A 25,986-nucleotide genomic window follows, 5' to 3' on the forward strand; every position below is an offset into this window, starting at 1 on the left:
GGTCCCTCACGGCTTCCCTTGCCTAGGGGAGGGAGTTCCCTGACCCCTTGCGCTTTCCAGGTGAGGTGAAGCCCCACCCTGCTTTGGCTTGCCCTCCATGGGCTGCACCCACTGTCTAACCAATCCCAGTGAGATGAGCCAGATACCTCAGCTGGAAATGCAGAAATCACCTGCCATCTGTGTTGATCTCGCTGGGATCTGCAGACGGGAGCTGTTCCTATTCAGCCATCTTGCCAGCCTCCGGCCACTTCCAAGTCTTTATCAGTAAAATATGAGGGTTGGACTCAGAAACTCAAAACTCCTTTCCAGACTTTCTTAACATTCTTTGATTCAATGAATTTAATAGACATTTTCTTGTAACAGGTTCCACAGATCTTCATGCAGAATCCAGTGATACACGGGTAGCCTTAACATTACTCTTGTTGTCTTGGTTTTCATCTGCCTTTCTGTCCATTGTCCACACAGTGTAATTTATGTTCTTTGGTAATCATCATTGATCTATTATATTCTTATCTATTTAAAGCTTTATTCAACCATGAGCTTCCCCTGCCATAACATTTTTCTGGTTTCCTTTTAAGGTTACCTGGCATTCAGCTATTTGAAAGATATTTTCTATGGTCAACCAGTGCACTCTGACTATTGTATACTTTACTGGAAATTGTGTTGATGTTCCTGTAAATTTTTTGTAATTCATATTTAATAATGAAAGGGTTTCCCATTTCTCTCTTAAAGTAAAACCCCTTAATGTTTATTATTCAAATTAAAATTTCTACTTTTAATGGAAATTTATTCATTTCCATGTGTCTCTGCCAAATTTTCCTGTATTGATATAACCCATTATTACAGCCTTTTATCTTTTTGGATACCCTCTGAAGCCTCTTCCTTAAAAGCACCACTGACAACAGAGTCTTTCCTTTAAAATATTAATTAGTTAATTTTACACAAAGATTTCATCAATTCTACTTTTTTACTTCTCTTTTGCAACTACATTTAGTATCATTATATACATATATAGCTACCTCTTAATTCCTTATTCCTTCTAATTTAAGTATCAAATTTCAGATGTTATCTTTTGTTTATTTTCTTTCTTTTCAGCTCTACCTCCCATTCTAAGCTACAACTGAAATCCCTTCCCTATAGCATTTTCTATTGTGAACAAACAAAAATACTGTAGCCTTGTGAAGCAGTGCTCCCTAAAGGTCAATATGCATACAAATTACCTGGGCACCCTGCTAGAATGCATATTGTAACTCAGTTCTGCATATTTAACAAACTCTCAGGTGATGTCAGGGCTGCTGATTTTGGGATTATGTTTCAAGCAGCAAGGAGTTAGGGTTTTCCTATTCATAAGTCCTATTTTAAAGCGTACTTTCGCCATGTGTGTTTTATTGTCATTTAATCCTTTTAATGTGTTCCTGGGCCTCTGATTTAGTTAACATTTGAACAGTGCTTTAGAATTCATCAAGCATTTAAACACAAAGTGTCTTATTTGATACCCAGAGCAATCCTGTGTTGTAGGGTGGCTTAGCGTCCTGAAATTCAAGATTGTGCTGATTAACCTGTGGTGACAGAGTTAAGATAAGAAAAAGATTTCTCCTCTGATTCCGCATCTTTCTCCTAACTCTTTCTGCTAACGTCATTATCTCCCACTTCAAATGTAAAGAGAGCCCCTCTTCCTCCCATCCGAACAAACCACTGGTTTCTAATTAGTCACATTCTTTCCCTGAGCTTATGACTATGATCAGGATAAAAGATCAAGCTTGGGCTCATGCGCATTCATGCGGCCCATTTATGAGGTGGGATAAGAAGACCAGCAGCCCTTCTAGAACCACATGGAGTATGGGATGTCCGTTTCCCCCAAATGAGGGATGGCTGTCCCAGAAGAAGGGTGCAGGGGGTATTGGGCAGAAAAATGAGCACATATCTGCTATTTTACCTCTTGATTTCTCACCGCACGCATGCGTGCACACGCGCACACAGACACAGACACACACACACACACACACACACACTTTTGGAAACTTCCTCTCCAAACCTAATAACATTGCTCGAGAATTCACCCTCTCCCGAAGAAGAGATAGTAAAAAATTGTGCCAAGCTACTACATTGAGCTCCAAGGTTGAGATTGCTGCGTAGTTCACAATCTTCTCAATCAGGTTTAGAAATAATATCTCATGGGGCTAAGTCATATGTTTTGCCTATTCACAATATATAACAAAAGAAATACCATATACTCATAATAACATCTGTAATTTTTAAAGTTCACGCAGAACACTCTATTCACCAGTCCAGAGCATAAGACACATTTTGCTGGACAGACTGGAGAGCAGGGGCCACAGTGGCCTCAGTTCCTCTGTCAGCCAATGTGTTTGCACCCAGGTCCTGCTCGCAGGAAGGTCCTTCCTTGTCCAGTGTCTTCAATGGACATTACTGAGAAGGCCACCAGAGCCTGGTGCTGGGAGCTCTGGGAGCTCTCTTGCTTTAGGAGCCGGTTCTGTTGGCACAATTACAGGGCTTGGCATTTGCTTTAGGGATCGAGCAATCCCAGGGGTCCTAGGCTTAAACTCACTTGAAACTTAGCTCATTTAGAACTTTAGTTAGATACTAGGAGATGTGGCTCCTGGGAACCCTGTTAGCTAGTAACTAGTAATAGAAATTTTATCAAATCTTTGAACTTTATCCCAGCCAGTGTTATTTTTCTCTTTGTAAAAGGAGCTGGGGCTCAGCAAGTCTCCAGAGTAAAATGGTAGACTGCAGTGGCAAAGCAGAGCTCACCTACTTCCGGTCCAGGCTGTGTCAGCCAGTGATGCTTTATGATGAGGGAATTGTTGCCTCTCATTTTTGGAAGAAGTCTATGTGATCAGGCTTCCCTCATTTCTTTACCTTTTCCCATGAATCTTTTCTTCTGCACTTTCCCAATTCTTTTCCCTGGTTTAAATTAACATTACCCTTAAGCAGTAAATTCAACTTTTGCAATTCAGCAGGGAAATAATTGGCCAAACCTCAAAAAGTCTTATATCCCTGGTTACAGGTTGAAAGATTTTCTTTGCAAAATTTGCATGTTATTTCCTTTTCCACTTTCAGGTAGAGCTTTACCAAAAATGGAAAAAAGTAGGCAAGACATCCTATTTTTTAACTTTTTTTTTTAAAGAAGAACATTAATGCTATACAGTCTAAGAACCAAGGATCAATAGTTAATAACTAACCAATTATGTAGCTACCTCTAGTCAATGGTTGCCACTTCTCAGCTATGGATTAAAGAGTCATCATTGCTCCAACTATCCCTCTTACTCATGGAAAATCTATTTTAGAGTGTGTCACTTGCAATACCCACCCACCTTTATCAAATATTGCAGGACAGAGATCTGAGAAGGGAACCCCAGAAACAACAAATGTTCATCGTAGCTATTCTCAAGTTCCTTGGTTTTTAAATTGTTGTTTGTTTTGCTAACCATTTATTTTTATAAATAAAAATATGTTCTTTTTATTTATAAATAAAAAATGTTTATTCTCCCCATTCCTCTATTTTTTTCCTCTGTATTTCAGAGAAATTTTATCTTCTAATGTGTTGTCAGTCTCCTTTCCTACTGAGAGTCACTTTGTTCCGACAGGTCTGTTAGTGGCCATCTTATTGTAGTATCTGTTTCCAAAGAATGTATAGGCAGAGAAATGCCTTTAGAATCCAATGCCCTGAATTCAAGTTCTGTTTTAATAGCTGAGTAACCTTGGACAATCTTTGAGAACTTGTTTAATTTTTCTTAATATTGACCTGGAAAATGGTCTAATAATACATTTTATGCTTTCCTTTTAACTCTATTAGGAAGATGGGTCACATATGCATTGTACATGAAGAAAGATTTTCAATTGCAAATGTTCACAAAATTTCAATTCTAGTCTAAAATAATCATATTACTGTTATTTATTTACTTCTTACTACCTTGGAATTCATGCAGTGCTATTTTATCTCTTCCTATAGCTCCTTTTCTGTTTTCTTATAACTTTAAGATACTGCATGTTTTTGGATAGATCTTTCTTCCTCTATATACTTTTCTCCATTCATTCTTAGCCCTGAAAGTCAGCCCAGTTTTCCCTGCCTCACTTTTATTATGACATGCCATTGGGCGGATAGTAAAGATATACCTCTTTTTATCACTAAAGTTACACTCAATTTTCTTTTTACAAGAGAATGGTTTGGCCTGGTTCTCTAAACACTGAAAACATTAGTTCCAACTACACTTCAGAGTCAGGTGATTTTCCTGAGCCTCCTGGAACATGTCCTTCCTGTCCCTTAGACCCAGCTATATCCTCTGTTTTTAATGGAAAGTACTTGGCAAATAGTTCACCCTATTTGCTTTTTGCCAGAGTCCCATTTCATTTTTTAAGTTCTGGATGCAAGTTCCAGAACTATCTGCAGCATTTTCTGAAACATCTTTTAAAACCAGATTACAATATCTTCTTTGTGCACTGTTTCTCCTTGAAGAAAATGACCAGCATTTGTATCCTTGGCTTGCTGAATGGAGTAAAATCAAGATTTTCCAGCATCCCTGGTTCTTTTTCTTTGAAAGAGTTCCCAGAATAAATCCTGTTTCTAAGTGAAAACTCTTGGATGAGAATACAGGTCCTAGGACTTTTGGACTAGATTTTATTCTTATTCCAAACCATCAGTTAGTTTATATTTAAACATAAGTGAGGCCTAAAGCCTTAATGAGTTGAGAAATATTTCAGAAAGCAGTGATCAAGTTCATGGAAGTATATGCTTTTTAAAAATCAAAGGGAGACTTTGTGACCAACAAGGTCACTGCTGTAGCAAAATATAAAATATGCCATGGTTAAAGCAGTAATGATTTTCTTTTGGGTGGGGTTCCTAGAGATTCCAAGAAGACATCATGAAATATGTGAGTGAAACATATCACCAGTGAAGTTCTGTCTGCCCGGCACTAACTTTTTACTTGGCTTGAGTTGTAGGAGGAACAGACACCTTTACATATTGCCTCCCGCCTGGGTAAGACAGAAATTGTCCAGCTGCTTCTACAACATATGGCTCATCCAGATGCGGCCACTACAAATGGGTACACACCACTGCATATCTCTGCCCGGGAGGGCCAGGTGGATGTGGCATCAGTCCTGTTGGAAGCAGGAGCAGCCCACTCCTTAGCTACCAAGGTAAGGAGAATGACATCATGAGAACATGGACCAAGAGGATTCCTAAGTCATGGCCTTTCTGCTCTACCACATACAGAATCAAGAGGGTAGATCTCCTCAGGCCTTGACTTACTTCCTTCTCTACGTATTTAAGGCTCATTGTCTAAATGATTTCATGGAATTGTGAGATTCCGTATATCTTCAATAAAGAGTGCTGAATTTCATTCTAATTAATGCCAATGTTTCTAGGACAGGTATCTAGTACTCTAAGATGATTTTCACTTTTTCTTCTCTTTTATTATAAAATCCATAATATATTCTTAAGAAAAAGATAAATGAAATCCCTAAATATATTGAACTGGTAATACTAATGAGGAAGAGGGTACTGCATTAGATTGGCAGTACTATACTTGCTGTGAGTTATAGTACCAGATCGAAGCTCACTTTACTTGTACATTTTCGCAGCCCTACTATTAGCCACCACTTATTTGACATTCTCATTCCCATATTAGTTTCCAACTTTACCAACTACACTTTTGCCTGGGTATTTACAGTGTTTAAACAGAGCTGAAGCTGGAAAATCACACTTCCTTAGTTGTTATTGACATCGAACAAAGAATTTTACTTATGTTCCAAGTTTCATGACAGGGCAGAGTAATTTTTCCCATGCTTTATACATGCTGTTTGACATTCATAATTTGGAGATGACTTAGAATAAAACATGAATATACTCAGCTAATTAGAGCAAAATTAATTGAGCCAGTGCAAGTGAATTTGTCGTGGGGCAAAATAATTCCCACAAATGTAACAGTGATTCAGATTAATGAAAGGACAATTTCAATTCTCTCATAATCAGTAGGTATAAGTACTTCATCCAGGGAGAGGGAAAGTTGCAAATTTGAACTGAGATAGTGATGTGGCATCTGTCCTCTTGTAAGTAGGAGCAGCCCACTAGCTGTTATGGCTTATCTGGTTGCCTGTTATGACTTACCTGGTTGCCTATGGCTGTAAAAGGTATTTTGATATAAGAAATTGACAATTATTGAAGTTCTGAACTCTGAAAAGTTGGAAGGATTTTAAAAGTTCTTGAAAAAAAACAACAACTAAGCAACAAATGTAGTAATAACCTGAGAGATTTGGTGATTGTCTTATCAGAGGAGGGTGTAAATCATCAAAATTAAGATACATAAAATACAGAAATAGATAATAAAACATAGTCTTTTGTCTGTCAAAGATATTTAGAATTTAAAAAATATAGCTATATCCATGGTAAATTAGGGCGATAAAATAGAACAAAATGTTAAACAGCGTTTTTTTGGTTTTTTTTTTTGAGACGGAGTCTCGCTCTGTCGCCCAGGCTGGAGTACAGTGGTGCGATCTTGGCTCACTGCAACCTCTGCCTCCTGGGTTCAAGCGATTCTCCTGCCTCAGCCTCCCGAGTAGCTGGGACTACAGGTGCCCTCCACCACACCCAGCTAAATTTTTGTATTTTTAGTAGAGACGGGGTTTCACTGTGTTAGCCAGGATGGACTCGATCTCCTGACCTCGTGACCCACCCACCTTGGCCTCCTAAAGTGCTGGGATTACAGGAGTGAGCCACTGCACCCGGCCAAACAGCATTTTAAGAGTTCAGCTGACTAGGGCTGAACAGTGGTTGATTCATCATTATTAAAGCCATTTAAGAGGGTAAATGAAATCTTGGTGAGATTAACATAAAGGAAGAAGGCAGATGTGTGACTCAAGAGATGCCTTCTAACTTTGGTTTTGTTATTCTACAGTAGATTTTATGTATTTTTGTCTAATAATCATTTCCAAACTTATAAGAGTTGGATCACTATTCTAGCAAGACTTTAAAGACAAGGAGTTTATGTTTTCTTCCTCATGATGCAGTTAGCCTCAAAGAACTCTGTTTCATCCTGAGTATCACCCTAATCATTGTGTGCATTGAGTGGAGGGAGGAGAGCTCTAACCACAAATGCTGGTTTATATGGACAATGCAAGAAGGAATAAATACTTCCTACGTTTGTCCCACACTTGGAAAAAACCAGAAGATTCACTCTCTTCCAAGAATTTATTAATACCAAATGTTCAAAAAAGAAGCAAAAAGAAAAACGTCATCTCATTTAAAAATAATTTGTCTGGAGACACCGAAAGGGCAATATTGCTTCTTGGGGGATATTCTGTGTTTATGATGGGGGCTTAAATGGTTCCAGGATAAGCCATGGCTTAGAGCACCTAACCCAGGCATATTTGCTATGTGTTTTACAGGCCCTGGTCGGTGTTAGAATTCCCCCACTCCCACTGTAATGCCAGAAGAGCATGTGGTTAAACTGTCTGGCCAAGAGGATGGATTTGACATCATGGTGTAGGAACTGTGCCATCCTCGAGATCTTAGTCCAGAGACTTATCTGTATTTATAACACACTGCTAATTACAGAGTAAGGCCATTGGTTAGGCACGGAAGACACTGAATGTACACATATCAACATGTGTAGGAGAGCAGCCCTCTAAAAAAAGCTTTAAAGCTTCAGTGTGTTTAAAAGTCTGGTGTTAATCAGCCCAACATCATGCCAGAAGTAGAACGTATTTTACAAAAGCAATTGGTCTTTTAGACAGTGTGAGTCTTTTGGGAAAGGGGACAAGTCAGGAGGGGAGTTGCTTTTTAATAGTACATGTTTTTTGTTCTATAGACCATTTATCTTGCCATTTCTGCAGAAAATATGTCAACTACTTCACGAATACTTGTTTTTACTGTGGCTGCCAAAATATCCTAAAATTTAAATGAATTTGGAATTCAGGTGTTATAAAAAGGATTGAAAGAAAGAGAAGGAGGGTTGGAGAGAAGGCAGCTGTTGTTTCAATTCTATTAATTTTAGAGGCAAGAAAAAGGCTTTTTTTCCCCATTCACAAATTGGAGCCAGTTTACTGACACTAGTGGCTTTTAAAAATCCCAAACCTATAAAGTCAGATTTCAGTCTCCAAGCCCTTACAATAAAATTTCTTTTATTCAGTCTATCAAGCCAAACTTTTGTATGTTAAATTGTATTCTTTTTCTTTGTCCTTGTTCATGGCTAACAGATTTAATGCTACCAGTATTTTTTCCAAATGAAGAATCAGTAGACTTTGCTCAATATGTTAACAAATAAAAAGATTTTTTGAGGAGTTACAACAATAAATACGATTTTACTTTTGTTTCTCACATTTTCAGAAGGGTTTTACTCCCCTGCATGTAGCAGCCAAGTATGGAAGCCTGGATGTGGCAAAACTTCTCTTGCAACGCCGTGCTGCCGCAGATTCTGCAGGGAAGGTAAAGATTTTCTATACGTTATAATTATGTAACAGTGAAGGTGATAGATTAGGAGATCTGTAAAGACATTTTTCTCACTTCTCTGAAAGGAATGTGAGAGCAACTGATGAAACTATCCCAAATGGACATGGTGGCGATGTCTTCCATGACCGTCCATGTACATACACACTGATTCAGAAAGCATTTTGAGCTGTGCCTCAAAGTCTTGTCACAACAGCCCCAGAACGTCTCTATATTAAGAAGAATCCCTGCAATGTTAATGTAGTATTTCTTACATAGCAGTTTAGATCTTTTTACATTGTGACCCTCAAGATCCCCTTTGCTGGTGGTATGCTCATTTTCAATTTTAGTTATGTTTTTAATATGAAAATTATTAGGGATTTGTTTATTTTCGTTCTTTTTTCTATTGACTATATTAATTCATTAACATGAATTTAATCAATATCAGTTTCCAGGCATCCTGGTAGCTTCAGGGCAGCTAACCCTAATTTATTAATGCTGAAACTTAAACACACCCTTTACAGAATGGCCTTACCCCGCTCCATGTTGCTGCTCATTATGACAACCAGAAGGTGGCGCTGCTGTTACTGGAGAAGGGTGCTTCCCCTCATGCCACTGCCAAGGTGAGGACCACAGAAAAGGATTTACAGGCATAGGGTGTAACTATCGCCTGAAAACACATGAGAATTGTCTTTTAAACACATGGTATAGTATAACTGCGACTAGTCCTAGCGATAGTAGCTTTTGGTATTGACACCCTTTTTTTTCCCTTGTATTTCTGCCAGTTGCGTCTTGAAAATCTTTTTTAAGATTTTTTAAGAGTCAGCAAATATTAAGGGGATGTGCCTATAAATCAGTAGAGATGAATCTTATTGCTAACATTCTGTGTGTTAGAGAATGAAGTCTGAATTTTGAGAACTGAGAAATAAAGTCATTAACATGTTTTCTCTTCTCTCCTATAAACCAAATGCTATGATGAAAATGTCCTTTTATACTCTCATTCTTTCCGACTTCAAACTTCTATTTGTTTCTTTGTCTTTTTTAAAATGTTTTACCTATGTTAACTGTAGCATGGATCCCTCTAAGTCCCTAGATTCAGAGGTGGTGGGAGGATGCCTTTTTGGTGTATATCTAGCACCAAATTCCGAAACAGCTCCAACTAAGACTTGTACTTACGGACAGGGCATTTCCCACCATTCTAGTTGGCCCCTTATTACACTGAAAATATATATGAATGTCGTATAATGCATAAAGTCCTCATTGCGTCTTTCGTTCATTAATTAAGCACACCTATTTTGAGAACACATCAGGGTTTATTTTAAAAATATTGATTGTAATGGGAAAATATTTATGCTATCTTAGACAATATAATAAAAAAACTGCCACCATTTATTTGCCAAACACTATGCCGAGCACTTTACAGGCAATATCTCATAATAACCCCATGAGACTGGTATTCTAATGATCTCCGTTTTGCAGATGAGAAGGTGAGATTTAAGTAGGTTAATTTTCCAAAGTCATATGAATAATAAGTGTTAGAGCTTGTACCTGTGTTTGACCTCAGGCAGACTGACTTTAGAGCCGGTGCTCTTAACCACTAGGTCCTTTGTGCCCCAAAGCAATAGAGGGAGATTTATTCCACTTCTGTTATACAAATATATACATATATACTCATATGCCTATTTAAATTTTATACATATTATAAATATAAAATAGGATATATACATAAAATATGTTCTGTATAATATATATTTTATATATAAATATATTATATATATCATAAATATATAACTTTGTACACATACATACATATACATCTACATATATTTATATCTTTTTGATGCCAATAAACAGTTTATAATAAAGTACTTGAACTGTCAAAAGAGGGTGCCAAATGTTCATAATTATCCACACTGTTCTTACTCCTCTTTTTTCTACAACCTCATCAATTCAGCGCATATTTTATGTCTTTCTTTACACTAGATTATAAGCTACTAGAGGAGTGTTCATATCATATTCATTTGCATATCTATGAGGTGTTTAATAACATATGTGAGTTCCCAATAAATTTGGATAAAAGAATGAAGATTGAGCAACTATGGAATAAAAATATACCTGCTCACTTAACATGCCAGCATTTTTTTTTTCATTAGCTTTCCAGGCTGACCATTCTCAACATAGATACAAAAGACTTCATTAGTACTCATGAGTACTTTGGTTGAACTCTTACAATGTGCAAAGAAAGGATTATAGGTACTCAATGGGAGGTAAAATTGTAAAACGTGTGTTCTCTTTCCACAAGGGACTCTCAATCTACTTGCAAGAGAAGACCTAGATTATAAAATAATGTGTATAGTTTTCCTAAGGAGATAAACATAGCCTTGATTTCTAGCCTCTACCTTGTATGGTCCTTAATCTTAGGCATGCACGTACCAAGTTCAGAAGATGACATAAAGCATTTGTCTACTCCAGAGTCCACAGTAGGATGGGTATTCTGGGAATGCCTCTCTAGTGTCTTTCACTTATCTGCCCCAGCCTGTCAATGAACATGAGCGCTTCATCTTTGGGGCCACTCCTAGAGGGCTCCAGATGGTAAGATCCCCACTGTAGTCTCCACTTTAGACTCTCTTTCTGCTCATTATAATGTCCCCTCTCCTTAATACACATGGTCCTTTGGCCACGAGAACTTTGCTTCTTTCCACCAGAGTCCAGAACCTTCTCTTAGTCTTTATTGGGAGTGCTGCAATTATTTGAGTCCAAAAATGTTTTCTCTTTGTGGAGTAAGAGGGCTTTTCAGATCTTGTAGGTTGAGTATCTACCAGGCAAACCTCCTCCATTGCCAGAATTGACACCTTCTTTGATGATCACTTATGTTGTTTTGCTAAAATATCCCTTTACCTAACTTAGTAGAGCCCATGCTGTAGGCAGTGGGGGTAACTAAGACTAAAGAAACACATTGTAGCAAAAAGAAGTTGACTAAACTTATTTGGTCCACAAAAATCTGTGTGTCCTTTTTTTCAATAGAGTCTATGGACACAAATACAGTATTTTGAAGCATCTGGGACCTCTGATCAGACCCTGAAAAGGCTTCCAAGCTGAATTTCCTTCAGTTGCTTCAGGAGCAACATTGTTTGTCAAAAATGAAAGATACTTATTCTTGCTTGGAGAAATGGGGACAGAGTAGATAATGTAGGGTTGTGTGAGGATCAAGATTTGATGATGGCTATAAAGACATTTAAATTCTCAAAACACTTTTTTATTTTTTGGTACACTTTGCAGTTAGCTTTAAGGAAATAGCATGACCTAAAAATACCTCTCAAGTTTGATTACAGGCTCAAACCTGTAATCCCAGCACTTTAGGGGGCCAAGGTGGGCAGATCGCTTGAGCTCATGAGTTTGAGACCAGCCTGGGCAACATGGTGAAACCCCATCTCTACCAAAAATACAAAAAAATTAGCCAGTAATGGTGGTGTGTGCCTGGAGTCCTCGGTACTTAGGATGCTGAGGTGGGAGGATCACTTGAGCCCAGGAGGTGGAGGTTGCAGTGACTGAGATGGCACCACTGCGCTCCAGTCTTGGTGATGGAGCCATACCTTGTCTCAACAAATAAATAAATAAAACATCTCATGGTAATCTCACAAGAAGCACTTGGTCATTATGCTGTCTTTCCCTTCAGCATGTCACTGAAGGGAAAAGCCACTGTTTTTAATTTCTGTCACACATTTTGAATGGAAAATTCTACCAGATTTGATAAAGAAAAGGAAATAAAACAATATATATTGCAGACTTACAGTTGTTCCACATTTTTTTCTTTTAACTAAACATGGGGTATAGAGTTTTGTTCTTGTAAGCAGAATATGAGTTATCCTGTCCCTCTCCACAAACTCCCGCCCGAAATGAGTAGCCTCATATTTGTACTTTCAAAGCAGCAGGTTATAAAGAAGGGGAGATCTAGGATTTGAATGGACCACAAGATTAATATAAGCTAATTTTGTTGTTGAATATATTTTAAATTAGAATGCAACCCATTAAAGACAGGGATCATGTCATGTTCACCATTGTATTCCCACACCTAGCACACTGCTTGGCATATTCTAGGCACTCAGTAATATTTGTTGAACCAGTTTAAAGTACAATCCAAACAGAAGCATATTAGTTGGAGTATTATAGTAAGATAATAGAAATGATTCCATTTGATTCTTTATGTTATAACCATATGTGAAGTGTAGCCTTGGTTCCAGATAGCACACACAATTCAAGAGCAATATTGACAAACTAGAATCAGCTCAGAACAGGTCATCCTTATAGGGAGAGATCTAGAAATGGCACTTCCATCAGGAATGGTTGAAGGAATGGAGAAAATTAGCCTGGAAAACAGAAAACTAAAGGTGGATATGAAAATCATCCCCAGGTATTTAAAGGATGGTCATGTAGAAGAGGAACCTGGCTTATTCTATGTTGCTCTTCAGGAGAGAAGCAATATTATAAGGAGAGAATTTTTAGTTCTGGAGCTTTGATGTCTATATCCGTCTTACAGTAGAATGGGGTGCCTTGTGACTTTTATTGTAGAGATTCGGTTATTGTTGAATGGAAATGTGATGAGTAAGAGTTTGGATTAACTGTAAACTCACTTTTAACTCTTCTATTGATTAGAGATTTTTATTTCCTTTAGAGATACATATTAGAGCAATTGTTAATCTTACTCTATATGCATGTGTTTTATTTTTGTTCTTTTTAGAATGGCTATACTCCGTTACATATTGCTGCCAAGAAGAATCAAATGCAGATAGCTTCCACACTCCTGAACTATGGAGCAGAGACAAACATTGTGACAAAGCAAGGAGTAACTCCACTCCATCTGGCCTCGCAGGAGGGGCACACAGATATGGTTACCTTGCTTCTGGATAAGGGAGCCAATATCCACATGTCAACTAAGGTATTCTGTCCTTTCTTGCATCAATCAAGAGTGTTTTGGATGCATGTAAACAGGAACCAATCACAGACAGTTTGGAACAAAAAGGAGCAATGTATTAAAAAGAAACAGGGATATCTTACAGACCCCAAGGACAGGAAGGGAGTCAAGCCTTATGAGAGATTAGAAAACCATAAGGAAGCAAGGGAGAGAGACTCTCTGTATGGCAACACTTTGGCTTCTTGACTTTTCTATGCAAGTCAGTTTCATTCATCTCTACATCCCCACTTTCCTTGCTTTTCTCTGTGTGTCTAAAGAGGCTACCCTGTAGCTCCCAATGTTAACATCACTATAATTGCTCCATTGTCTGCTGCTCCTCATTCTAAATTTCATATATAGAGAGAGAAAGAATGCTTCCATCTGGGGTTTAGCTTAAACAACTGCCTCTAAACTGGCAGGCCTATGTTCACCACCCAAGGCATTCTTTAGTCCTGCTGGGCATCTGAGGCACCTATGGATAGGAGAGAGGAAACTCAATAAAATACAGATTTTTTTCAGTCAACGTAGGCCTAGCTTGAGAGGTTTGGTGGTGGTGGTGAGAAAATCATTTTTTTTTAATAAAGCACATCAGTCATTTTAGCCTTTCTCCAGGGACTGGCCTCTATAGACCTCCACATTAATTATAATACAATGGCAGTCAAAGATATAAGGGAAAAATATTCAAATATAAAAATATATATTTTTACAAGTATATGTCTTTTGATACATCTATCCATCCATCTACATAAAGATCTATAGATCCATCTATCTAACTTTCTATCTTACACTTATATATACGCTGCTATAGCCAGCTGCTGAGAAACACAGAATTGGAACCTGTATTTATTAAGTTGGTTTGTCATTTGATGTCTTGATGCTTTTTGTAATACATTATTTGAGCTTAGTGAAAATTAAGTTTCTTAGCTCCTTCCATAAATATACAAATACTCTATGTTTTCTACATTTCATTGTTAGTTGGTACTTTTAAAGTATCAGTGATAAGTTGGTCTTAACGACATTTGTAAATAGGTTATGTAGCATGCATCCTTCAGGAAGAGCTATGAAACAGGCAGATTGCCTTGAATACTTCTGCAGTCCTAGTCTATTTCCTTGTCACTCAGAAGTGTTCCTGTACATCCCCTGCCCTTACGTACTTCTCTGGCCTTTATAAAAAGTCCCCACAAATCCTTTTTTAAAGCATGATGAGAGCAAATTATAGGGTTAGTCTTCCAAAGGATAGTTGCATTTTTATAAGAACGAACACGATAAAGCCTTATAGTGAAATTCCGTGTATCAGATGGACAATCATTACAGTCTAGGGCATGGACGTCCTTGTGACTGTTGACGTCATGTCATTCAGGTGGTCATTTACCCTGTTGGAGAAAATGTGATCATGAAGCATAGAATATTTTATTTAGTATTAGTGTATGAAGGGGGCATGTGTTTACTCTATTAATAACAAATAAATCTTCATTTGAAAATCAGCCAAAGAAATCCATAAACAATTCAGCAGTATTTTGAGTAGGATTAAAATTCCAGATAGTTCATGAAACTGATCTTACAGTGCTTCTGATGGTGTTATTTTTAATTTATAAAAATGACAAGTACATATCTGAAATCAGTTCACTATGTCCTCCTTTACGGTATTCTTCTAAATACATTACTTTCTTTGACAGCGTTTTATCAGTTAGCAAACATTTAAGGAGTATTTTTTAGTTGCACACTAGCAATGAAGAAAAACATTCAATTTTGAATCACAAAGTAATTTTGTTATCTTTATAACAATGATTTCAGTATTACATGTGAGTGGTGTCCTAAACACATAGTATGTTTATCACTAGAGTAAAACTTTAGTAAGTTTACACAGATATATCTGAATAATAATACAATATACAAAATTTACATAAAACATATAACCTTGCCTTTTGGTTAGAATTATAAGATAATGCAACTATAAAAATATCTCAGATAAGCAGCAAAACCAATAAAAAAATTTCCCATTGCTTTTGAAGAAAACATATATTCTTTTCTTTTTAAGGCCAACTCAATAATTTCATAGTCTCCAAATGATTATTTCACATTAAGAACGATAATATAGAAGCGATATTATAATCATTGTCCAAACACCATCTATCATAAAATAAAACCAAAAAAGATCAGTCGTTGGGTCCACCAGTGTGTCTTAGGAAATAAATTACTTTTTTTGAAAAGAACTTCAACACTTTCTATTTTCTTGATTTATTAGAAAAGTTTTTTTTTTTCCAGAAACCTTTCAAACAGTGTTTTTCCTCTATTCTCACACTACCACACAACAATCATCAACACAGAAGACTTCTGTGACCAAATGTGGAGAGGTTTTCCCCACATACCAAGCAGCACACACCAGCTGGTGTCCTCCAATTCAGTTCTAACACTGTCTATCTGGAGAGAGTGTTAGATCCCTTCAGTTGAGGGCTCAGTCCCCAAGACTGCCCTCTGCACAGACACCAATCACAAGTCTGGGCCTCTGAACTTCTGACCTACTGGCTTCAAGTTGGGGTTCCCAGGACACTCCCTTTGAGTTCCATTAATTCACTGGAGTGGCTCACAGAGCTCACAGAAACACTTACATTCACAGTGCTTACAGTTTCTTATAAAGGCTATTACAAAGGATGAAGATGAGGAGACACATAGGGCAAGGTATGAGGGAAGGCACACAGCTTCCATGCCCTTCCTGGGTGCACCACCCTCCACAAGGAAGCTCCAAGTGTTCAGCTATCCGGAAGCTCCAAGTATTCAGCTATCCAGAAGCTCCCCGATCCCTGTCCTCTGGAATTTATGGACGCTTCATGATGTCAGCATTCATTCCCCCAGGATATAGGATGGGACTGTCTCTCTCAGGAGGGTCTTATGATCCACAAATGCTGGGAGGGAAGATTAGAGCCTAGCCTTAGGGAAAGTGAAAGGAGGCCGGGGGAAGGTGGGAGATATTTTGTTTCCTGAGGCCTGGCCCTGAGGCCTAAAACGCACAACGTTATAACAAAAGACTATAATAACGGCTATGGGAGTTATGAGACAGCAACTGTGGACAAAAACCTATATTCACTGCAGTTTACATCCTTTGATTTGGATATGCAAGTTTACCACAATAAACTGCAGAGATTTTCATACTGGTTGTTAGTTTGTAATCTTGCATTGCAGAAAATCCATTCTGCAAATAGAGTAGAAAAAAGCACACATATTTAAAAAGTCGTCAAAAATGTCTTTGAGATTTGATGATCACTTCATGTGATGATCACTTCAATAACATTTTTAAACAGACTATCTCTGTAAAGAGAAATATTCTGTTTGTTATTTTAGTAAGGAGAAAATTAAGAAAGAATCTTGTTTTATCCTAATATTCACATTTTTTATACATTAGGATTAAATAATATTTGTTTAGAAGTGAAGAAAATTTTAATAGAAAAGGATACACCTTCTATCTCACCCTGTGTTTCGCGCAACTCAAAGTTGAGCTCACCCAGAGCTCTCAGGATTAAAAAGCTCCAGGCCCACAAGGAAAAAGCCTCCTCTCACGTTGTAGAATGGTTTTCTCTTCTAGGTTTCACTTACATTTTTGAAATAAGGTCAGTGTCCTTTTTGATTTCCAGAAGTAGCACCATGGCTGGAGATCATGAATTTTGAAGAACATGGCTTAGCTTTCTCAGCCTAAGTGCTAATGCAGGAGAGTGGGCCTGAAAAGTTGTGGTCAACAGGGCTGGTCAATTTTAATCAGATGTGAACTGGGGAAGAGGTGCTGACTCAGAGCCCAGGTAGCCACCTCAGTCTATAGCTGCAGGATGTCCAGGAAGAGCATAAATATACTAGGCATTTGAACAATAGTGAGGGGAGAGAAATATACAGTATAAATATACTGTAGGCTAGAATGTAAGCTCCATAAAGACAGAAACTTTTGGTCACTGCTGTATTCAAGTGCCTAGAATATGAACACTTCATGACATATGAAACATACTCAAGAAAACACCCGTAAACATGTTAAGCTACCAGAGTGTGACATTGGCTGAATAAGCCACTTTCCCCCATCTTTTCTCCATGCCTTTCTTTTTTTATTATTAATTCATAACTGTACCTTAATTGGATATTCAAATAATTACTTGATGTATATATACCAAACATGTTGCATAAAGCTGAGCAGTTGATGGTGCTGTATAAATAATGAGGTTACTTTAAGGTAATGTTTAGAGGAACCTCCTGAAAAGTATACTCTCTTTGGGTGCTGGAGGAAGTTTTTCTGAACTCATTTCCTGTAGCTGTCCATTTTTTACACTGATGTGATATTTTGTTGATAAAATATAGATGATTATTATGCTTATAAAATAGGTGTAATAGTTGGTTGATCAGCTATTTAAATAAATAAGTTGATACAGCAGGACATCCAGATGGATTTGAAATAAATGCCATTTGAAAGCTTATTGGCTGTGCTATTTTAAAGTCTCACATCATAATATAAGAACCCAATATAGAAAATAGAAAATGTAATTTGCCTGATGTGTTGATTGACTTAGAGGACATGTCATAGATGAAACATCATTAATTTAGAGAGTTTGCCTTGAATATCAGAAGATATAGTTTCTGGGAAGAGGCTATGAGTTTTCCAGGATATTTTCAATATTTTTTCATAATATTATAGATGATGCAATGTATTTTCTTCTTCAACTGTATCCCTTTGGTTCCATTCTTTCTGTAGAGTGGACTCACATCCTTACACCTTGCAGCCCAGGAAGATAAAGTGAATGTTGCTGATATTCTCACCAAGCATGGAGCTGATCAGGATGCTCATACAAAGGTAAAGCAAATCACTCTCAGTATTGTGACAGGTTCTGGCTGGGATGATTCCCAGTAGCCCCCATTCGGGTCACCCCATGTCCAGGGTCTTCCCTCCTCAAGAGTCCATTCTGAAATATAAACTAATCATAACCCTCTCCTATGCACAAATCTATGGTGGCTCCCCATTTTTTGCTGGAATCAAGTCCAATGGATAGCATGAGGTCAGGACCCTTTGCAGGAAGACTCCAATTTTGCAGCCTTAAGTCTACCCTCTCTCTTACTGCGTTAGCTAGTTCACATGACTTGCTGCGTTCCTCTTGTATTTGCTCATCTCCATGCCCTTGGTCTGGAAATGGATTTTCCCTCTCTATGCCATAAAATTCTTACCCATTCTTTAAGCGTGCTGTAGCTACATGTTTCCTGCATCTCCTATCAGAGTCATTCTGTCTTTGCTGTTTTCAGATATTATTTATGCCTCTCTCGTAGTTCTTTGCAGATTTTATCACCCACATCTGATCCCTCTTGCTGATATGAAGTTCCTTGTGGTCAGGGGCACATATATAATCTGCTAAATAATATCTTTAGTCAAATTGAATCCTATAATAACTGATACTCTACCCAGTCCTTCTCCTCTGGGGTATTAGCCACTAGAGTAGTAAAGTTTCTACTTTATCTATTTTTAACTTTTTATTTATTATTATTTACAGCTTGGTTACACACCTTTAATTGTGGCCTGTCACTATGGAAATGTGAAAATGGTCAACTTTCTTCTGAAGCAGGGAGCAAATGTTAACGCAAAAACCAAGGTAAAGTACTTGTGGTCATTTTCAATTCCTATAAGCAAAAAGGTTCAGCCATCTGGATGCTTCACTAGTTTACCAAAGCTACAAGTGTATTTTTTTCTTCCTTTTTAGTTCTAAAGTGATTTTGACGAGGTGATGTAGTTTTGTAATTATTTGAGAATTTTCATTCTAATAACTTTGACATCCATGAAGGTTAGCTTCGAACTACTTCTATTATAAAGTTAAAGTAGCTGACATCGATTTAACAACTTACTGCAGGATACAATAGATGCCGGCTAGAACATCTTGATGTTCTGGCAGATTTCCTTTACATTGTTTCAGTGCCTTGGCCCCCCTCCCCTGACCCCTTCTCCTCTCATGAAGAAATACAGACAGGCAGCCTAGACTGCATGCCTTTCATTTTTAATGAACTCTGTCACATTCAGAACATCACATGGACATGCTCAGTGAGGCAATAATGTATAAGGCCTGGGCTGGAAGTTCTCAAGGATAATGCAGAGCTGACTTGATCCCAGCAGTTTCCCCAGTGGCATTTGAAAGGTCCTATTCAGCAAAGCAAGGTTGGAACATAACACTTTACTTCGTGCACTCAATTTGGTTCAAGGTGAATAGAAGTTCATATTGTAACTGTGGCTATTACGCATACTATAACTTGCAGCTCCAAGTTCTTTGATCCAAAGAAATATTTATTTGCACATTTATTTAAGTTCATATATCAGAAATTTCTATTTCTTTTTCTTTTTTTTTTAAGACAGGGTCTTACTCTGTTGCCCAGGCTGGAAAGCAATGGCACGATCAGAGCTCACTGCAGTCTAGAACCTGGGCTCAAGTCATTCTCTTGCCTCAGGACTGGCTAGGACTATAGGTGCATGACACCATGCCCGGCTAATTTTTAAAAGTTTTTGTAGAGATGAGGTTTCACTGTGTTGCCTAGGCTGGTCTCGAACTCCTGGGCTCAAGTGAAATTCTCCCACCTTGGCCAACCAAAGTGCTGGGATTACAAGTGTGAGCCACCAAGCCTGGCCCAGAAATTTCTGACTGCAGCTATTTGAATGGGCTCAAGTAAATTAGTGTGAGCACATTCAGGACTTTTCAAAGCCATCATTCAAGATTCTATAAATTAAAAATATACAGAAGTTTTATAAGTCAGTCTTTATATTCTCTTAGAAGCAGAAACAAAATCATTTCTATACATAAGCATGTTTATAGCTAATTTAAAATAAACTTATTTTTAAACATAAATAATACTATTAACATTTAAGATTTAAACTTATAATCTTACTCTAGCAAGAATAGCTTGCTGCCTAGTTTCTGACCAGTTCTTAAGTTCTCATGAAATTGAACTTTGAGACTTATTTAAAGCCTCTAATATGAATTCTCAGGCATTAGCTCCTAAAGCCTTTTCTGATGAGCCAGCTCCCATATAAGCACTCCAGGAAAGACATTTTGGTTGGAATCCAAGTATTCTCTTGAAATGAACAAATGCAACAGTACAGTGAGATGTTGGCAGGGCTTGAGAATGCTTATCATATTTTTAAATGTTTCATTGTTGAAATGGTTATAATATTTAGAAGGCAAACACTATATTGTCTAGAGAATATCAATGGTCTCCCTGGAGTTTGACCTGCATTGAATGAAGATTTGATTGAAAGAAAAATCTCATTTTATCATTTCAGTTTTTTTGGTTTTTTTTTTTTTAAGTGAACTAAGTTGCTTGCAGTGTTACATTTGGAACCATATGTCTTCAGGGAAATAGATACAAACCTCAAAGGACAGTCTTTTAATAAACTCTTCAGATTTTTTTTCACATGAAAATGACATCTTTGGGAAAGGAATTAGGTTTTCTTCCTCATATCTTATGTGTAGCTGTAGTTACTAAAAATGGATTCATTGCTTTAAAAATGTAAACATATATATTAACTTTACTCTGTAAACTCTCATGATGTGGTATAAAAGATTTGGCAAAATTAACTTGTTTTATAAGACTATTTGTTGCTTAAAATTAGAATGAAACCCTGTTATAGCAACTTGGGACGAACCAGACCTGGTTAATCATATATTTAATTTGTGAAGAGGGTTTAGAACAGCACATGAAAAAAAATTTTATTTATTAAAGACACTGTGAAGATTATAGAGCTCTTCAATTATAAAAACAAACAAACAAACAAACAAAATGAAAACAACACCACCAAAGTGATTGCTAAAATTTTGAAAGCTAGAAAATAAAACATATTCATGAACAACTTATCTGATCCTTCATCAAAGTTGAAATCTTGGCCATTTCCATTTTTCAAATGAGGAAACTGGGGCTTAGAGAGGATTAAGTGTCTGCAAATAATTGGTAGCACTGGGTCTAGAGCTCCTAGCCAGATGGGCCTATGACAGTGGATTAAGAATCAACCAAATGTTTATGTAAACACTTTTGAATTGCTCCAGACTTCCCTGGCAAATATCCTCACTGGGGATTTCAGGTAACGGTTAGATTAAATCAGGGCTGGGGAACATTTTTGTGGCCACAATGTCCACTGATCTATTGAGGGCAAGAATGTTGCTTTGGCATTATTAATTTACATATATTTATAGATAATTTAGGTTTATTTATATATTATAGTGATATATTATTTTATTAATTTACATGCTAAGTTATTTAGCACATAGTGTGTGATTAGTAAATGCTTGTTGAATGAATTAACTTGGCTGATACTGAAAAGATGAACTAAATTCAATGGATTTAATGGATGTAAACACAACGAAAAGGAAGAATTTTTACAAAAAGAAGTATCGCTTAGTGTATTCTCCTCAAATGTCCATGGATTATCTGATTTGACCGCAGAGTCCCTGTAATAGCCAAAGGCTTCTTGGAGTCCCTGTAATTGATTTATATTTTCAGGTTTCCTGGGGTCATCCCATTGTAGGGATTTATAAGGAGATGTAAGACTTCCAACATGACAGAGTTGAGGATGTGCCACACTTAGAGACACTTAGGTAACCCTGATACATGTGTGCATGTTCCTATGGGCAGACAGAGTGCAGTGAATTTACGGAAGAAATCATGTAGCACCCACATCTATAGTAGACAGAACAAGCAAATATGTATGTTGCTCACAGGGTAGCAGTGACATTGGATGAAAGGGGTATGTACACTTAAAAGCTTAGAGTATGAAAGGGCCACTCAGAACTTAGAGCCCAGGACAACTGGGTCTGAAACATATAGATAAAATTTTATGAGAAGTGAAGCAGGTGGATTTTAATAAATAATAGCCATTGTCTGGTAGCCATTGGCTGTCATAGTCTTCTGCAGAGGATCTGAACCTCGCCCAATTGTGGAGAAATTACTTAACTTTCTTATTTTCAGTTTCATCATGTCTGAAATGGGGAGAAAAGCTGTTCTTGGAAAGGAATATAAGATTTAGATTTACTTTCAATGATTTAGAATCCCTAAAGCTAAGCCAAAGGTTAATTATTAGGAGAGTCATGATGAACAAGCAGTGGTTTATATGACCCTCTGCAACCTTCAGTTAAAAACAATTTTAACTCTTGTTTCCCAGGGAAGAAATCACAGTGATAATGCTGTTTTCTTATTTTAAATCTCTCTTCTCAGCTCAGATGTGAGCAGAAGTCGACTGCACCCACCCCCTTCACCTTCTTAAGGGAGCCCTCCTTTTTAATGCTAACTGGTTAAAATGTAATAATAGTTATCATTTGGAGTCTGTTAATCTTGTTTCATCAGCTGGTCTCTTCTCTTTGCTTAGCAGACCATAAGGTGTGAGGGAGTGTTTGCTGCTGAGAAATGGGTTGCTGATAATCTTGGGCTCCAAATAAAGCATCCGTGATGGTTTTGTTGTAAATAAGACTATTTCAAATTACATTCAAAATGAAGGCTAACCTAATTTTCCTCTCCCTCTGCCAATCGGGTGCTGGGCCCGCCACCACTGTCCTCCACAGAACGGCTACACGCCTTTGCACCAGGCCGCTCAGCAGGGTCACACGCACATCATCAACGTCCTGCTCCAGCATGGGGCCAAGCCCAACGCCACCACTGCGGTAAGGCAGACGCCACTGCCCCTCACCACGCTTTCTTCTTTTTCCTCTCTTGCCCTGGTGGCTTCTTGTCTGAGCTGAGTGAGGTCAGATTCCTCCTCTTTAAATAAGCCCCCTGGACTCTGGAAAGCCCCAGATTTTTGGGCAGGCTTTCCAGAAGTCAGTGTGACTTCCCCAGAAGTGCTTGCCCTGGGAGGGAAAGCAGTCAGCCTGACTCTTTGGCTCTCTCTGGAGACGGGGGCCCTCCGCTTGGGCTGCTGGAACGTGCTCTGCTTACAGCTGGCTCTCAGATGTGAGCACAAATTGACGCCCCCCCTCCCCCCTCGCCTTCTTAAGGGAGCACAGTAAGGGAGCTGCTAGCTTAAACAAAGCTCATTGAGTTGTGGAGCCATTGAAATGTAAACTAAGCGGTGCAATTAAACGAACTGGGATCCCGAGTGGCCTGGGTTGGATGCAGCCCGAATTGCTTGCCTGTGTTATTTTGCTGCACAGTGAGCTTCTGCACAGCTGTAGCTAAATATGTTACCGTGTTCCCGATGGTAACATCTTACCTGCAGCAGATGGCCTGACTTCTGATGAGGGATAAGTGTACCTGGTACTTGCTAACAGGTTTTGGAGACGTCATGAGGCACTTTCTTAAGCGCAATACAGTATTTGTAGAAGATATTTGACAACCTTAGGGTTAAAGCGTCAAGTGCTTCTTATTAAAAAGAGCAAGCAGATGCAAGCTTGTTGTGTTACCATGGTGACCTGGCCTATAGTCTGAAGAAGTTACGAAGACAGATTTAGACGTAATGGTAAAAACTAGTGATTTTCCTAAGCTGTGCCTTGTTTTGGAAGGAAATGCTGGCTCATGCAGAGCAGCGGGTGAGCTCATTGGCTCACATCGCAGTCCTCTCTCTTATTTCTCACTCTCTCTCTTTCACTCTCTCTTCAGAATGGCAACACTGCCTTGGCGATTGCTAAGCGTCTGGGCTACATCTCCGTGGTCGACACCCTGAAGGTTGTGACTGAGGAGGTCACCACCACCACCACAGTGAGTATGAGTGACTGACTAGCTTCAGCCCTGTTATTCTTCGTTTTCAAACTAAATACATGTACAGTACTTTTTCACTCACAAGATGTTTGGAGCTTTTAGTTTTGAACTTCTTTTTGTTGAAAGTATTGTAGCACATACATAGGCGTATGCAGAAGTAAATGGATTCACACAAGGAATACAGGGCTTCAGCTTCCTTTACTCAGCATCTATCCCTATAAAAATGTGTGAATATAGTTTTATAATATTTTATTCCTTTTTCTGTGACTGGCTTCTTATTTTCTGGCTTCTGTGCCCTTTCCTTTAGTTGTGTGTGACACCTACCGCTGGCAAAGCGGTAACACACTCCACTGCAAACTTACCTTAGCCAGGAGGTCAGGCCAGCCTCTGGAAAGACCCTGCTCCTCCCAACACTGTGCTCATGACTGGATCAAATGGACTCCCAGTGAGAGCAATTCATCCTTACTTTGCATCTTATTTCTGATTATTATTTTTTAATTCAAAAAGAGAATTCCTTGTGCTTTCTAGGTAAATTGTGCCTGTGTTGTGAAAAAGTATATTTTAAAATTTCTTATTTTCTCTGTTTTGAATACAACTACTGACTCTTCATGACAAATCAGTGATTATCACTGGCCTTTGCTAGAGAAACTCTAGAAGAGTAAAGACCATGATAATATTGAGTCCTAATGCTCCTGTACCATTCAGTGGGAGCAAAGTTTAAAGGAGCCTCCTGAGAGGGGGCTCCTACCTGAAAGTGGAAGTGCTATTATATTTGCATTTATTCATTCACTAACTTTCTACTTTAAGCATAGATTAAAGAATGGCTCTTTAATTTAGCTTCGTAAAGTAGAAAAGTAGAAGAACAGTATGACATGAGAAGCTCTTCAAAGACAATAAAACCACAAATGAACAAATAAAGAATTCTGAAGGAGGTTCTAGTAAATGCTCCAAACTAAAAATGCATATAGAGTTTGAAATGCTTGGTGTTTTTGACAGATGTGAGGAAAAAGAAAGGAATTTTGTTCTTCAGGCTGACAGTAAGTTCCTGTTGACATACATTGAAGTGATGGAATACAGTTGGTTTAACGTGCAGTTTTAAGCAGAGTGGCCTATGATTTATTAATGAGCTGCAAGACACAAACTGAATTTAGATGGGAAAGAATAGCACTGCTTGTTTTCTGAAGCAGAATCTTAAAACCTTCGGCCAGTTCACCACAATATTTTTAAAGATTTAAAGTATAGCTTTGATAAATTATATAGGAGAAAAACAGGTCCTGTCACTGCCTAGCACCATACTTGTAGGTCACTATATTTAATGGCTTTTTCTTATTTTATGATTTCTTATACCAGGAAAATCTTCATATTAAGGGCCTACACATATATGCCACTTCATTTGATATCTTTAAAACAAGGTGTACATCACAATACGTGAAGCCTTTAGTGGCAAGATTGGCCAAGCACACCTGTTCTGCCATTAGAAGTCATGTTTTCTCTCAACTTTTTACCTTTTCCCTGCTCTGGGAATAATGTATGTTTATTTTACCAAGTTATCACTAGATGGCAAGCTTGTATCTCTTGCTATCTTGTACCTACTTTGCTTCCATTCATTTCATTAACTGATTTATTCCTTCATTATTTATTGGATATAAAATATGTGCTAAGTTCTGTGCTAAGTGCTGAAGAATTATCAGTGGTGAAAACATTACTCCTCCCCACCAGCAACTTCAGTGTCATGAGAGTAGAGAATAAGACTCAGGCTTGGTAAGAAAATAAATTCATATTTTACTCAACAAAACTATGGAACTTACATGTCTGGTTTCAAAGAGATCTCAGGTTTGTAGATATTACTCAGGTGAATGACTTCAAACAAAGATCTCTATTTAAAAAGAAGAGCAAATAA

The 25,986-nt window shown here is 37.9% G+C and overlaps 1 protein-coding gene across 50 annotated transcripts in view; it reads left to right on the forward strand.

Moving 5' to 3' along the window:
- Nucleotides 1-25,986, forward strand: part of ANK2 (ankyrin 2) — a 685,755-nt gene that overhangs the window by 572,347 nt on the left and 87,422 nt on the right. For 48 of the 50 annotated variants that reach the window (XM_055111732.2, XM_055111740.2, XM_063603575.1 and 45 more), the window contains 8 exons: nucleotides 4,966-5,163; nucleotides 8,351-8,449; nucleotides 8,974-9,072; nucleotides 13,188-13,385; nucleotides 18,127-18,225; nucleotides 18,914-19,012; nucleotides 22,955-23,053; nucleotides 23,988-24,086. In XM_055111732.2, the coding sequence (XP_054967707.2) occupies nucleotides 4,966-5,163; nucleotides 8,351-8,449; nucleotides 8,974-9,072; nucleotides 13,188-13,385; nucleotides 18,127-18,225; nucleotides 18,914-19,012; nucleotides 22,955-23,053; nucleotides 23,988-24,086 (990 nt within the window). The remainder of the gene's footprint in view (nucleotides 1-4,965; nucleotides 5,164-8,350; nucleotides 8,450-8,973; nucleotides 9,073-13,187; nucleotides 13,386-18,126; nucleotides 18,226-18,913; nucleotides 19,013-22,954; nucleotides 23,054-23,987; nucleotides 24,087-25,986) is intronic. The other 2 variants (XM_063603578.1, XM_055111739.2) reach the window with 1 other exon arrangement.

This window comes from Pan paniscus, chromosome 3 (genome assembly GCF_029289425.2).
Source record: "Pan paniscus chromosome 3, NHGRI_mPanPan1-v2.0_pri, whole genome shotgun sequence".
Taxonomy (NCBI): domain Eukaryota; kingdom Metazoa; phylum Chordata; class Mammalia; order Primates; family Hominidae; genus Pan; species Pan paniscus.